This window comes from Colletotrichum phormii (genome assembly GCF_030913505.1).
Source record: "Colletotrichum phormii strain CBS 102054 chromosome Unknown BDP81scaffold_3, whole genome shotgun sequence".
NCBI classification, from domain to species: domain Eukaryota; kingdom Fungi; phylum Ascomycota; class Sordariomycetes; order Glomerellales; family Glomerellaceae; genus Colletotrichum; species Colletotrichum phormii.
In genome coordinates this window covers 2,356,779-2,372,565 of record NW_026851445.1, presented here as the reverse complement: position 1 = coordinate 2,372,565, position 15,787 = coordinate 2,356,779, and the positions used below count along the sequence as shown (strand labels likewise).

At 48.3% G+C, this 15,787-nt stretch overlaps 4 protein-coding genes across 4 annotated transcripts; 3 read left to right on the top strand and 1 right to left on the bottom strand.

Moving 5' to 3' along the window:
* Positions 1-2,758: 2,758 nt before the first annotated feature.
* Positions 2,759-4,422, top strand: BDP81DRAFT_390723 (uncharacterized protein; the record flags this gene model as incomplete). Its single annotated transcript, XM_060587447.1, has 2 exons — positions 2,759-2,883; positions 2,946-4,422. 2 exons carry the CDS (start codon positions 2,759-2,761, stop codon positions 4,420-4,422), a joined length of 1,602 nt encoding a protein of 533 aa, XP_060450070.1.
* A 907-nt stretch (positions 4,423-5,329) lies between these two features.
* BDP81DRAFT_446353 (uncharacterized protein) lies at positions 5,330-5,935 on the top strand (the record flags this gene model as incomplete). The annotated part of the gene is made up of 2 exons (XM_060592052.1): positions 5,330-5,422; positions 5,486-5,935. 2 exons carry the CDS (start codon positions 5,330-5,332, stop codon positions 5,933-5,935), a joined length of 543 nt encoding a protein of 180 aa, XP_060450069.1.
* A 275-nt stretch (positions 5,936-6,210) lies between these two features.
* BDP81DRAFT_310309 (uncharacterized protein) lies at positions 6,211-7,023 on the bottom strand (the record flags this gene model as incomplete). The annotated part of the gene is made up of 3 exons (XM_060583628.1): positions 6,211-6,590; positions 6,645-6,704; positions 6,870-7,023. 3 exons carry the CDS (start codon positions 7,021-7,023, stop codon positions 6,211-6,213), a joined length of 594 nt encoding a protein of 197 aa, XP_060450068.1.
* A 1,760-nt stretch (positions 7,024-8,783) lies between these two features.
* Positions 8,784-10,804, top strand: BDP81DRAFT_418985 (multicopper oxidase). The gene has a single exon (XM_060589734.1). It carries the CDS (start codon positions 8,901-8,903, stop codon positions 10,623-10,625), a length of 1,725 nt encoding a protein of 574 aa, XP_060450067.1. The 5' UTR covers positions 8,784-8,900; the 3' UTR covers positions 10,626-10,804.
* The last annotated feature ends 4,983 nt before the right edge of the window (positions 10,805-15,787 follow it).

The window sequence follows — 15,787 nt, the reverse complement described above, 5'->3', positions numbered from 1 at the left end:
TATCAATAGCTTGATGGATGTCTACAACGTTCAAGCGCGCTGCGCTGCCGCGTCAACTACCTTAGATGATGCAGATCACAGTTTAGATAACGTAGTCAATCGCCGAGTGCTCTGGCCTAGGCAAAACTGAGTTTGGCTCAGCGGGATATTGTCACCCACAAGATGCAGTCTGTTCACTTTCGGAGACGCGTTTTGTCGCAGCGCCACACGTGGCGCTGCCGGTTACTGCCGTACGATACCGCTTTCCACAAGCCGATTACCCGTCTTGTACGGTATATAGATATGATCCTCATACGGATCTTCCACTTAGAGGAATCAAGCCACTTTCTACTATACAAGTCTTCCACTTGCTACCTCGCTTTGTAATACGTTTGCAGTTGATCTGAATTAGATGGACAGAGCCCGCCGAGATCATCCGTAACTTACAGGGTAACTTGGTCAAGCTTAACACACGCTGGAAAGACCATGCTTGACGTGCGACTGTGTTGACCTGAAGTCGCTAAGCGAAAGCCGAGACTTTGTGGCATGATAGATCACTAGAATTTCCATAATCTTTCTGAGGACGTTGAGAGATGGTTAAATGTCGCAAAAACGACGCCGTTAATTACGGGCAGCAATTAACGCCATATATACCCTACGACAGTAAATGCAACATAACGGCAGCGTAATATCTGTATAGCTGCAATCTCCTTGTGCATGCACACTTTTGCACATGGACTTTGGGCTTCTCTGGGAGTCATCGAGGAAGCACATGTTAATGTCGTGATGCAAGCTATCCACCCCAGATGAATAGGATTTATCAAGCTGTCGAGTCTTCCATCAAAATCCAGACAACAACGTGCCGCAGTCCGCAAATAGCGCTTAGTCAATGGCTCGGAACGTACCGATCCCAGTGAGTCCAGGTGAGTGGAATTCGTCCCGCGTTGCCCTGGACAACGCGATGTGATGATCATTTTACACGTGAGAAAGCTTGTTGAAGTGAATTTGAGAGCAATAAAATCCCGTCTGATTGGTTGGTCGCAGCCATTACAAGCCATTGAGTGTATAAGTCGAGTTGAGTTCACGAGATCATGCATTTGATCGGGCCGCATTGCCGTTGCGTCTAGGACGGGATGATGTATCAGCAACTGACATTCGAACCAACTGTACCTCCTTTACTCTATCAGACTAGCAGACTTGTCGTCTCCAAGTTGTTTCCAGGTCAGTGAGTCCATCCCAGCTGGTGAATGCCCCGATTGACCGCGACTTGAATGGAAGTATTTCAATAAACCAAAACCATACAACATCTTTTCAGTTAGAGTCAAATCGCCACATCTCAACCTTAGAACTAAGTATCCTCAGAAATACTATCAAACTATCATTATACTCAAGTCTGGTACCTCGATACTATCCCATCAACTGCGGAATAGCAACAATATATATACACGTACTTTCATAAGGGGTAATAGCCAATAATACATTAATCCGACCCTATTTCCCTTATTTCCTTCAATTAAAAACTCGCCAAAGAGCAGAGTTGGAGAAAACTAGAGAACTCGTATACTGTCACTATTCCGCAGTTGCTGCTATGTTATATCGAAAGCTCTTGCTGAAGTTCAAGTCATACCAGCTGAATGGCCAAGAGCTATCGAACTTAGATTGCACCACGCCACCTCTAGAAAAACAGAACTTCTTTGGAAAGGGGGAAGTAATTGGTAAGGTCTCTCAACTACGCCAATGATATTTGTTAAACTCGACTGATTATATTGATAAATACAAAACTTCGGACTATCTTTGTGTTCTGAGCCCATATTTATCTCCAAGTCTAAAGTATGCGTGCTTGAAATACTCATGATCCTACAAAGTTAGTCAATGGGAATCCATCATGTACAATCTAAACATCCTTATGCATTATGTCTCAGCTGCAAAGACTGGTCACTCTTCTCACGAAGTGATCACTGAGCCTATTAATGGCATGACGCCTTACGCTGTTGAGACTGAGGCTGCTCAAAACTAGTCCCCCACGTACATGTAGTATGCATCAAGTTCAGTCTTCCAGATCTACTTACATAGAGCAGACATCACCCATTCAAAGCTCTTGGCGTTGAACCATATGCAGGGTGCACGTGTTGATGAGGCTCAACTAATCTCTCGCCAATCGGTCTATCTGCGCACTGCACTACTTGCCAGTTCATCATTGCATAATGTTGGACGAATGAAAGCCACCAAGCCAAGTCATGACTGTGTCAAATATGCAAAACCAATTGCCTCACTGCCAAGGCAGAGATTTTGAGATGGCCGGAGTGCCCACCCTCGACATGCCTTACACCCAAGGGTTGCCTTGCGAGATGGTGCGCAGTTGGTTCGCCAGGAACCAAATCTGTGGTGTTGAGCCCTTTACGGCTAAGTCAAGAAGTCAGACTCCATCAAATATGCATGGTACTTTGTTGTGAATGGTCAACTTGCGTTGCATCTCATCCATCCTTGTCAACTTGTCTCACTATAATTGGTCGACATGACGGAATCTCACCTGCAGCTGTCAGCGACTTCGTTGGCGTACTCCATCAACATGCAAACCCGTCGCACAATTCATAAATCGTTCTATGACGATGTCCGTTGCGCCGCAAACTATTTGAATACATGTATGTTCAAGCCAGACCGCTTTCCCCTCTCCCCGCAGCCCCCGCCTCCCGAGTTCTCGTCACATCGACCGGTGCCACTGTGCCCCGACTACCATCGCCGATAGTTCGTCCGGACGGGGGACTCTATCGCCGTCGCGATGCCTGAACAGCCGACTGCCGAGCAATGGGAGAGGCATAGGCCCCTCATTACCAAGTTATATACCACCAAAACCCTCAAGCATATCAAAGATGAGCTGTATAACAGACATGGGTTCTATGCGACGTAAGAGTTATCTTCAGTCGTCTCGGGATTTTTTTACCTGTATACTAAGTAAACGCGTACAGAGAGCGCATGTACAAGGGACGGTTCAAGACCTGGGGTATCGGGAAAAACAAGAAGCGCAAGCCCTTTGAGGCAGCACTGCCCGGAGACATTGACCCAGGGTCAAACCTTGCTGCCGCACCTCCCAGCGATATCTCAAGCCCTACCTCTCCAATTCAACCACCTACTTACTTCTCGCCGGCACTAACGCCAGGAGCGTCTCCTCACGACGGTCATGGAGTCTTCGACACGCGATCGACGACATATGTCGATACGCCACGGTCAGGGACCCTCCCACCGACACCAGCCACGTATGGATACAGTTCTCCATTTGAAGTGAACCTGAAGGAAGCTGGCATGACCCCTGACATGCTCTGCAAAGAGATCGTGACATCAGCGACGTTGATACTCTCGAAACTTGTCCCAGGGCGGTCGCCGACTGTGGCATGGGACGACTGTACTCCGACGGACGACCACCTCGCGATTTACCGCACGCTTCAGAAGGAACTCAAGCATGAAAGTCACCTGAGAGGTTGCCTTGTGAACAACCCATCAGTAGCAGTCAAATCGCAAATGAACGACCATGTCAACGAGCTGTTAAAGTCATTTCACCCTGCGGTACCGATTGGGATTCTAAGCTCATTCAACCAGTCATCGGATACTGTAGCCATTCACGAATTGGCGCGCTGCTTGGTGAAATCTTCAATGATCATTTTACCACGAGATCACGAATTTTTCCAATTAGCGCAGAGAGTATTACAGCTCCTCACAGACACTCTATTCTCGGATTTTAAAGCCCACATGGAACGCATTTGCGATGATCTCCAAGCCAACGTGCTCAAAGTCCTGGGTAGATGGAGTTTAGTGATGATTTACCTGATTTTCTTGCTCAACGCCAAAAAGGCAAAAAATGAACAACAGACGGATCCCAAGATCTTGAATATGGCCTTGGAGCGATATACACACGTACAGTGCTCTTACTCAGACGATCCAAAGCTTATTGTTCAATTCGGCCACTTCATCCTAGGCTACTGCGTCCTCGTTGCATCTGAAGCAGAACTAGCGACCAGTGTGCGGGATATGGCAGAACAATGCTACGACCGCGCCGAGGCGTACCTGTTGGAGCGGGAATCTTCGCCAAACTCCAGATATGCAGACATCCAAGATGCAAAATCACATTTCGGGAAGGCATGTGCCGTCCTGGCGGACTGTCGCTATGCGCAGGGCACGCAGCAAGCGGATAAGATGCTTCGCGATGAGATCCACGACTCGTCGCGGAGACTTCTGCTCATGTCAATAGGGTGTCACGTTGATACGGACATGGCGACGATGGCGCAGTTTGAGCGACAGAAGAAGAAGCTTGAGGGTTGGTGCAGAGATGCAGAGGATTTGGAGAGGCAGAAGCAACTGGATTGTATCCGTGACCTCATCCTCGGAAACGATCAACGGCCAAAGGATGGGCCTCTTCTTCCGAGGTTGAAGGTGTTGGCTGGTAATTGATTCTTGGAGAGAAGAAGAGATGGAGAGAAGTCCATGACTTAGAGCCGCAAAACTAGTGGGAAACTGGTGTAAGGCGAAAATCTTGGTTGAGGCAAATCCGAATCACGATGAAACATCAAGAAAAATAAAAAAATTGTTATTGTGGGAACTCGATGATGCATAGGTCTGTAAGGCAGATTGTGTTTTTGATGAGGCGTCAATGGGCTGGGGTAGGGTAGTCGAAAGTTTACAAATCGGCTTGGTCCACTGTTTAGCCCGAGTAATCAGTCGCATATTTGCGGATAAGTGGACTTCGTTGTACGTCATCTCGTCTCCTTTCTGCGTTGATCTATCTATCTTGTTGTGGAAACTGACAGCGGCGAGTGAGACTCGGTGAGTCTCACCGACAGCCACCGAAGCTCAGCGACCCAAAGGGCCGGACGAAAATGTCCGAAAGTTGATCTCATGATTGCGCCTGGGCGGCTCTGTGGCGACCAGGTCTCCGATTATCGCCCACTAAACGCTGTAACCTGCACGAGACTTTGGGTCGCGTTTACCTTGGCTACTCACTCGTTTCCGCCGTTGTCCCTCGTCACTGGTCAGTTTACATCAGCCATCGGCCCTTCAAACATTTGCTTCACTCAATTCGCAGAAAAGTGGCTCTATTATCTCATTCCTCGTCGCTTTGATGTAATGTCAAATTGACATCATACACAATTCAGCAGAAATAATCAGGCAATGTCGATGCGGTAGATCGAATACTTAAGTGGATGATGACTGACGAAAGATGTGAGCTTTCCGGATCATTCCATCAACACAACTCTAGCACCAAAGCTTGGGGATATCCATCACCAAGAAACCATCACCAACTATCAGTCTACCAATCACAAACTCAATCCATACCTTGTAACCCTTTCATCCAATCAAAATGTCAGTCAACCGCAACGTCGAATCCATCAACTACAAGCAGGGCGAGTTCCACCCCAGCGTTCCTCGCTCAGAGCCCCTCACGACCAAAGGCGTACGTTCATCAATCCCAATCACGCGCATTCATCATCACTTCCCACGTCTAATCAACCAATAGCACGCCCCAGGCACCAAAGTTGGCAATGACGCATACCCCGAGTTCCACGCGCAAGCATACCCCGCCGGCACAGCACCAAAAGAGAACACCTTTCGGCCGCAGAACGCGCAAGAGAATCCCGGCCAGGCCCTGAACCCCGGAGCCACTGCGTATACGGCCGCGCACGATTTCCCGGGTGCCACGAGTGGAGACGTTCACACTGGGTTGGGTAAGCCTATGCAGGGCCAGACCAGCGCCGAGCTGCACGGGACCAATCTCGGTCGCCGTGAGAAGGAGAGCGCTGGACTTGAGGGAGTTGGAGCTTCTAGCAAGCAAAGTTCTAGGGAGCGGCGGCTGGATGTTGATCAGGAGCCCAATCCTCGTGGCAAGACGAAGCATGCTTCGGATACTCTCGGTGCGGAAGAGAGATTGCCTGTGTCGGCTGAGGAGGTTGCCAGCCAGCGTCGATAAGTTAGCGACTTGGTACTAGCACTGCAATGTTACGGGCATGTATAATATCCCCATGAATTGATACAAAAGTAATTTGGTCCGAATTGTAAACATTCACGCCCGTTTACTGCATGTTTTAATTGCATCCGCTATCCCTAATCCTCCCAAACACCCTAGTAGCCTTACTCGTAATGCATCTTCATTCCAAGATTCTGACCCAAATGCACTACGAGAGAAGAAAAAGCGCGCCAATTTCCAACATTCCAATTTACAAGGGTGACTTGCGGTGTCACAATTTAAACGGATCGGTTCTTGGTCTTGCTGGCGTTGGAAGGCGCAGTCTTCTTGAGGTTGAGGACCACCTTGTCCTCGGTGGCATCGCCAGTGTCGTTCCACTTGAGGGAGTAGATGCCGTCGATGGAGCTGGGGGTAGCATACCACAGAGACTCCACGCCACCAGAGGTGGCCTCGACGAAGATGAAGGAGCCGTAGAAGACGAAGCCGCTGGTCTGGCGGTCGGAAGAGGACGAGTTGGAGCTGAGGAAGCCGACGTCGTGGTCCGAGGAGCCCTCGGCCGGGACGGAAAAGGTGAGGTTGGACCAGCTGGGAGGGGAGGTCGAGTTAAGAGCCGTGGTGTTGGGGGCTCCGAGCCAGCCGTTGTCGTCGGTGGGGGTGACTATTAAAGGCGTTAGTTTCTTATAGCGAATGAAATCGACAGTAATAGACGTACAGATCACCGGGGCGGCGTTGGAGTCGTTGGACTTGGTGTGGTCACCGAAGTAAGCATCGCCTAGTCCCGAAAGTGTTAGTCGAGGGCTTCTTAAGGGGGTTTTTTCGCAACCCGGGCTGGACGGGTTATCAACAAAAGAGAGACAAGAAGAGAACGATTGTGAAGTTCTGAGTAGAACCTAATCATTCCCTTAATAGATAAAAGTTCCAAAACCAGCCTTATTACCTCCTGCAGAGAACATGGACAGGCCGCCGATTCCTTGGCCGTAGGCGTAGACTTGGAAAGGGCTGGTGTTATCCCTGGCAACAGCACGGGGTTCCGAAGGAGCCGCAACCGCAAGAGCGGCCAGCGACAATAGGATAGTGCCGAAGGACTGCATTTGTGCGTTTTGGGTTGGTGATGTTTTTCGAAAGGAAAGCAGTTATGATGGAGTAAACGACTGGATGAGACTGTAAGGAGACTCGAGAGGGGGAAACGATGGACTGAATGAGAGTTATCGTGGTGAAGGGAACCGGAGTGGTGGGGGGCCGGAAACTGATGCTGGAGAGGGGATGGAGTTGATTAAATAAAAGTGCGGTAAATCGATGCCGTTCGGATGATCCGCCTCAAGCCGCCCCGGCCGGCATGTCATGACTTGCAACTTTGCTTGCAAATTTTCGGGCTACGCCACCGCGGCACCACAACTCATCCAAGTCAGGTAGCAAAGGCCCGAAAATGCTTCCTGTTCGCCATGGTTGCAAGGGAAACTTTGGTTCCCCAAACAGGTTGCAATCAACAAATCACTCACAGTGGAGGCACAACCAACCCCATAACCATAGTTGAGACCATCACAACCTCCTTGAGGCGTCGGTCATTGCCGTTCGGCATCCAGTCAAGCTTTTGCCGCGAGATTGGACGGCCATTGGTCAACTAGATTCAGCGGGAGCGCCGTTGTCGTTTACTTGCGGCTAGGGCCATCCCGGGAGGGGCGCCTGTCAACGGGGGTTTTCAGAGTTGTCGTTTCGGTATATGGGATGAACAGGGGCCCGTGATAGGGTCCGGGATCTGTGGATACTGTTTCCCGGGGTGAGCTTGATATATAGCAGAGATACTATAGGTCTGGCCCATCACATCTCGTCCATCATGGTCACAAAAGGGGGATGGCGTGTCATAGGACCACGTAAGGAGAGGAGGCTGCGCAAGGGACCACGAACTCCTTCTCTCCCAACCTGCAGTGTAACGAACCCACCCGCAGCCATTTAGATAGATTGATGGTCCTCGCAGAAGGCCACCCACGAGGCTCAAGCTGTGCCGCACAGACTTTCCTCTTTCGCAAATTGTAGCCGGAAGCTTCTAAATCACGAGCAATCTGGTGGAGCTCATCCCGCTTGGCTCTCCGGAGTGCCTCCCACCCTCCCGAAAAGTCGGACAGACCGGCCACCCAAGTCTGACGGTTCTACCGACGGCTCACCGGCCCTTGATCGTCCCCCTTCACATCCACTTGACAAACCCATTACGCCTGTCGATAAGTTGAGTTGCCGTGCCTTGCGAGGCTGCGGTGGAGCATAACACCCTACCAACCCCAGCTTCCCCTGACCTATGCCTCGCATAGAGGAAATAAGACTCAGCTGCTTGCGAGTCAGCCCAACTGCGGTTCGCTTTACACGTACCACCTTACGACCCCCGTACAGCCCGCCCATGGATCTCAAAGGCGTCAGTCTCAGGTTAGCCCCTTCGGGCCTTCATCGACATGGGAATTATCGTGAAATCATCCCTATCCAGAATGTTTTTCCTTCGCTGAATCTCGAGTGGGACTAACCTTTGCATTGACGATCTTTAACCTACTGGGGCAAGTGCGAGCTGTAGTTGCAGTGGATAGCTTCGGGATGCCCATGGTATCGTCAGATTCGGTTCAAGCGGCTCCAAGGGAAACAGGACCGATAGACGACTTCTGTCATTGTGGACTGAATGAGGAAACACCTGCAGGGTAAACGCAATCGAGTTCAATGGGGAAATAGAGTTTTTAGCATCCGTTGACTATCGCGCCTCCAGTGAGCCGCCCGTGAAGCCGACATTGCGTTGCGGGCTCACAGGAATACATAAGTTATAGACATCCGTTGCTTGTTTGATGTTATTCTCACTCACTCCTCACCCAGCACAGTATTGGCTGCGCTTCCATTCGCTTCAGTCTTTCTCTCCCTCCCGCCAGTCCTTCCAACTCGTGTCACACAGTCTTTCTTTTGACCATTTCTTGGCACACACAATCACTACATTATCATGTTCAAATCTCTCTTCATGGCCGGTGCCCTTGCGGGCTCCATGGCCTCTGCCTTGCCCGGCTTCGGCGCCCTCTCTGACGGCCCCGAGGCCCAGCTCTTCCCTCGCGCTACCTGCAGCGGCAACACTGCCAGCACGAGAAGCGAGTGGTGCGACTACTCCGTCGACACCGACTACTGGACCGAGGCGCCCGACACCGGCGTCACTCGCGAGTACTACCTCGAGCTGACCGACGTCACCGTCGCTCCCGATGGAGTCTCCCGCTCCGCCATGGCCGTCAACGGCTCCATTCCGGGCCCAACCATCTTTGCCGACTGGGGTGACACCGTCGTCGTTCACGTCACCAACTCTCTGACGACCTCCAACAACGGCACCAGCATTCACTTCCACGGCATCCGCCAGAACTACACCAACCAGAACGACGGCGTCAGCTCCATCACTCAGTGCCCCACGGCCCCCAACGACACCATCACATACACCTGGAGAGCTCTGCAGTACGGTTCTACCTGGTACCACTCTCACTTCGCCCTCCAGGCGTGGCAAGGTATCTTTGGCGGCATCATCATCAACGGCCCTGCCACCGCCAACTATGATGAGGACCTCGGCATGATGTTCCTTAACGACTGGGACCACCAGACCGTTGACGAGCTCTACTCGACTGCCGAAAACTCCGGCCCACCGACCCTTGATAACGGTCTCATCAACGGCACAAACGTCTACGGCGACGACGATTCCACCACCCAGACCGGCTACCGCTACAACGTCACCTGGACCTCCGGCACCTCCTACCGTCTGAGACTTGTCAACGCCGCTGTTGACACCCACTGGAAATTCATGATTGACAACCATACCATGGAGGTCATCGCTTCCGACTTGGTCCCTATCACCCCCTACAACGCGACCGTTCTTGACATCGGCATGGGCCAGCGCTACGACATCATCGTAACCGCCGACCAGGCCGACGTCGCCGACAACTTCTGGATTCGCGCCATTCCCCAGTCCGCCTGCTCCGACAACGACAGCACAGATAACATCAAGGGCGTCATCTCCTACACCGGCACCATCACCACCCCCACCACCAGCGCCTACACCTACACCGACTCCTGCGATGACGAGACTGACAACATCTCCCCCTACGTCTCCAAGACGGTCGATAGCGCCAACTGGGATGAGCTTGAGAGCGCCTCCGTCAGCAAGAATACCGCCGGCCTCTTCAAGTGGTACCTCAACAGCACCTCCATGCTCGTCGACTGGGCCAGCCCGACTCTCGAGTCCGTCATTAGTGGCAATACTACCTGGGAGGACGATGACGCCGTCATTCAGCTCGACGAGGCCAACCAGTGGGTCTACTTCGTCATCGAGACCACTCTCGCCGTCCCCCATCCCATCCATCTCCACGGCCACGACTTCTTCGTCCTCGCCCAGGGCTCTGGTACCTACTCCAGCTCCATTACTCTCAACACTGACAACCCGCCCCGTCGCGATACCGCCATGCTTCCTTCCTCTGGATACCTTGTTATGGCGTGGGAGACTGACAACCCGGGTGCCTGGCTCATGCACTGCCACATTGGTTGGCACACGTCCGAGGGTTTCTCGATGCAGTTTGTCGAGCGCTACAGCGAGATTGCCGCCATCACTGACAACTCTACCCTCACCGACACGTGCGATACCTGGACTACCTTCCAGGAGGAGTACTCCATCGAGCAGGAGGACTCTGGTGTTTAAAAGGCTTTTGAGGAACATCTACAGTACAGCACAATCATTGGGTAGACTAGCATTGGGTTAGCGGTTTCCTTGAGTCTTGAGATAAAGGGGCGGGTTGGCGAACAGGGTTTCAATTTGTGTATTGCATAGTTCAAGTTCCATCCATACACGAGAACGGAAATTTTGATATCTTGACCACGCTCGCGTTTTTGATTGTCAGTGAAATTTGATAGTTTTAATGAATCTGTATTAATTCATTCCGTTGCCTGAATCCTCCTGATGTATTAACATATTGCCGTGTCTACCGACCGTTGTAGCATTCACATTTTGCCCGGTGATGATCGATCTCAGCCTCCTGATATGACTAAAGTATTGGACTCTAGAAGTCAGTCAACATTTGTCACAAAGTTTCGTTTTCCTTTATGATAATCAGCACAGAGGTCGTCTTTTTGGAGTGCGGCGTGCCTCCTGCCATCAACTTCATTTACCTCAACGGTTGATATTGGATAGAAGCATCATTTTGCTCGCTCAGTGAGTCCACAAGTAATTTTAAGACAGGTCTTTTGGGTTTAGTTTCCATTTTCTGACAGTGGCCATGCAAGGCCTTAAGTACTTTAGTTAAAAAGAAAAAAAAAGAAAAAAGGAACTCGGCTTCGACTAGAAGACCTCAAGTAGGAAGTTTTCCACAGTAATTTCCCGAAGAAGGAAACAAAATAGATTGTTTCGTGGCTACCATGAAACCAGATAATCATTTTCTCATATAAGAACTTGCTGCGTTTCGTCAATTAAGTTCAAAGTGTTTGTTCAAGCCTGCTGAGTGAGCTTTTTTACTATACGTCTCCAATGATAAGCCTGCCCTCCTGTATTAAGGCTGATTCTCGATATTCTGTGTTCTCCGTTCATCAAATAATTACCATGAAACCATTACAAATTCAATGTGTTTCCATATCCTTGATTTTGAATCTGGTTCGAAACAGATCAAGGTTCTCTGGTCATCTTGTACAACAAGATGTCAAAGCACAGAATACGTACGAGTTTCTGTTGTAAACTAATAGCAAAGGGTTGTCATAATTCATTGAATATCAAATGATCAAGCTTTTCTTTTGAAAATTGGACGAAGGAATCAATGCAAGATATAATCAATAGTAAGTTGCTTGATTCTTAACGCGTCACACAAGGTTGCCATAAGAAACTCAGCCATGTGATGCTTGGATCACGCATTTTAGGATACATGTACTACTGATTTGATGCCAGAAATGCTTCTTTGATCTGTCATTAACCCAGAATTTGCTACCTACCCCAGCTCACTTGTCTTTCAAAGTGGCTTGTTCTTACCTCAGGTGTCTATAAATGTTGGCATAAGTCTTCCTTTTTTGATATGCTCCTTCCAGCAGCGCATCTATCTCTCAAGGTCGACCTAGATACTGCATCATCACTTTAGCCTTGTCCCCACGGAATCTCTCCCTTAGCCTCGTCACGTGAACCCCCTGCGTTTCAGCAAATTCATGACCATGTATTTAAGGACGCTCTTACTTCAAACCCCGAGCTCCTCTTCTTCACCTCGATTACTTGTTCTTGTCCTTCTCTATCTTTTCTGCGCGTTACATTCGGTCAAGGCGCGACTTGAATCCCTTGACGTTTGGTATCTTCAACTCTTCCAATCATGGGGAAAGGAAATGTGTCTTTGCTCTCTAGTATTCTACTGTAGATCGCTTTCTATCCCTACTGTTTCATCTACCGCCACCAAGTCATGATAAAAATATGCAAAACGCCAGATACTTTGGCACGGAAGCCGTTTGCTGTGTTTATTGCAGGCCGCGAGCGCACGTATTTATCGTTCCCAAAGACTTGCCACTGATCCATGATAGTAATTCCTTATTGCGCCTGAGGCTGTACTGACCGAGACTACTCTAAACTCCTTGAGATAGATCTGGGTTTCAGCGCTTCGAGGCTCAGATCTCATTAATCTCGTGAAAACTACTAGCGTCATTGATGGGGGGATGCACACAATGCTATACAGTTACTTCAAACCAGATGCTCTCTGAGAACAAGAAGTCATATAGAGTCATCAATAACGTGCTGATAGCAGCTGTCCACTGCATTGACCATGGCAGTATTTCCAGCGCTTCACTCAACGCAACTTCAACAATCAAAACAACAAGCAAAACAAACAACTGCCAGAAATCTACCCTCAATCAATTCAACTTCGAGGCTAAAGTTAATTATATAAGTTGGCTAGATTAATAGATATTCTAGTGCCGTAATTCTGCTAAATACCCCCCTATTGAGGTCTAAGATGCTAACTACGCCCTATTAATACCTATATTCTATAGTATTAAGTAGAGTTCTCCCCCCCTGAATTCCCCTTACTAGAGAGCTCCTTTTCTCTTCCTCCCTCCTCTTTTACCCAGTCCACTCTATCTTCCTCCTTCTACTATTAATATAATCAATATTATAACTACTCTATTAACATCCAATGCTCTCTTAATCCTTTATAAATCCCGAATTATTACTATATAAATCTAGGTAACTAGCTGAATCTGTAACTAATATACTATTATATCTAGATATTAACGACCTACTTATGATCCTCTAGCTTAATAAGAAGTACATCCTTAAGAGCTAGCTTTATATGTTACGGCCAGCTAGTCGTAGGGGTAGTTTGCAGAAGTTGAGGCTGCAGAACTGATAACAGTAATAACCGAATGTAATAATTAGATATAATAATCGGATGTAATAACGTTAACTAATCGAATAATTATTATATATAGTTAGATAGTCTTTCATTCGTTATATCTATAAGATAGGTAAGGCTTTAGTGATTAATCGTAGTCTTATTAAAAAGATTCTTAAGGAAGATAGCTAAAAGCGATCGTAAGATCTAATACGAAGTTAATTACTAAAGAAGCTATAGGAAGTCCATAATTGAGCCCGGCTCGAGTCTATCTTATATATAAGTCTTAATTCTAAATATAGTTAACGTGCATGATAAGCGAGCGGATCGGACAAGCGAGCGGATCGCTCAACAGCGACCGCCACATCTTTTTCTTTCCAACACATATCCATCCACCACAATGATACAGTCATCAAAAAAAGAAGCTGGCATAATTCTAGCAGTTCAAGCTATCGAAAAAACACCAAATTTAAGTATTAAAGGTGCAGCTCGGATCTACTCAGTGCCATTTTCAACCTTATGCGCCCGTATCAATGGAAGGACTTCGAGACTTGAAACCGTACCAAACTTACGGAATTTGACGTTGCTCGAAGAGGATACGCTAGTTAAGTATATTATCGACCTAGATTCCCGATTATTCCCTCCTCGGATCAGTGGTGTAGAAGAAATGGCTAATCGACTACTCGCCGACCGCGGCGCGCCCCCAGTTGGGAAGTGCTGGGCTTCGAACTTCGTCAAGCGACAACCACAGCTCCGGACGCGCTTTTTTCGCAAGTATGACTATAAGAGGGCCCAATGCGAAGATCCAGATGCGATAAACGCGTGGTTGCGCCTTGTGGCGAACACAATCGCGAAGTACGGCATCGTGGACTCCGATATCTACAACTTTGATGAGACTGGGTTTATGATGGGCCAGATTGCATCCGGAATGGTTGTCACGAGTGCTGAAAGGCGTTCAAACACGAAAATGACGCAGCCTGGCAATCGTGAATGGGTTACAGTCATTCAAGCCATCAGTTCGTCAGGCTACAGCGTTCCGCCGTACATCATCGTCACAGGCCAATATCACCTCTCCACCTGGTACACAGAAACAGGTCTCCCACGCGACTGGGTCATTGTAACGTTTGAAAACGGATGGAAAACAAATGAAAAAGGCCTAGACTGGCTCTAGTACTTTGATCGGCATACAAAACCGCGTGCAACTGGTAGATATCGCCTCCTCGTCGTTGATGGGCATGAAAGTCACCACTCTGCGGACTTTGAGATATATTACAAGGAAAACAATATCATCATACTCTATATGCCGGCCCATTCGTCTCATATACTTCAGCCCTTAGACTTTGGGTGTTTTGGGCCACTAAAGACGGCTTATGGTCGACAAATTAAGGATAAGATGCGCCGGGGTAATACCCATATTACGAAGGAGGACTTCTTCCCTGCATTTCGCAACGCTTTCACGCAAGCCCTAACGGTAAAAAACATCCAGGGAGGTTTTAGAGGGGCTGGGATTGTTCCGTTAAGTGCTGAAAGTGTGCTTTCGAAGCTGGATGTGAAGTTACACACTCCAACGCCCCCAGGGTCTCTTCCAGCAACACCCCCCGCGTGGACTTCTCAGACACCAAACAACCCAACAGAGGCAAATTCTCAGTCAACTTTGATTAAAGATCGAATCTTAAATCATCCAAATAGCTCGCCAACACCAGCTAATAACACAGTTAACCATATCCTCAAAGGGACACTAGCTATGATGCATCGTAATACTCTTCTAGAGGCTGAGAATAAAACCCTTCGGGAGGAGAATAATCTACTTAGCCGACGGCGGAGATCTAAGAAAACTCGTCTCAGGCAAGGAGGGAGCCTTACTATAGCTGAGGCAGATGACCTTCAATCACAGAGAGAGGCTACAGCTCAGATTGAGGAGGAAACGCGCCGGAGTAGTGGCCGTCGGCCGAGGACGGAAACAGGTCAACGGCGATGTGGCGTCTGCGGGAACACTGGACATAATGCGCGCACATGTCCATTTCAGAGAGAAATGTCTAGAGAAGAGGATTATGGGTAGTTTCAATTAATTAAACTTTGTTGATGTTGATCAAGATTGACATACGTGGAGTGGTTGCTGTCGAGCGATCCGCTCGCTTGTTCGATCCGCTCGCTTATCATGCACGTTAGTTCTTTATTGTAAATTTACTAATTTAATTCTACTCCTTAGAATACTTTAGAGTAGAATACGTAAGGGTGAAGTTTTTTTAATTCGTCTCGTTATCTTAAGACTGCTCCTATAGTAAAGTCTAAGGCATCGGTCTTAACTTCGAATAGTATCCTTAGATCGGGGATTATAATAGTTGGTTCTAAAACTACTATATTCTTAACCTTAATAAATACTTCTTTATATTTATCGTTCTATATAAATAGCGTGTCCTTTTATATTAGGTTATTAAGAGGTCTAATTATATTAATATAGTTTTTAAAGAATTGTTAATAAAAATTAACAAATCCTAGGAATTTTAAA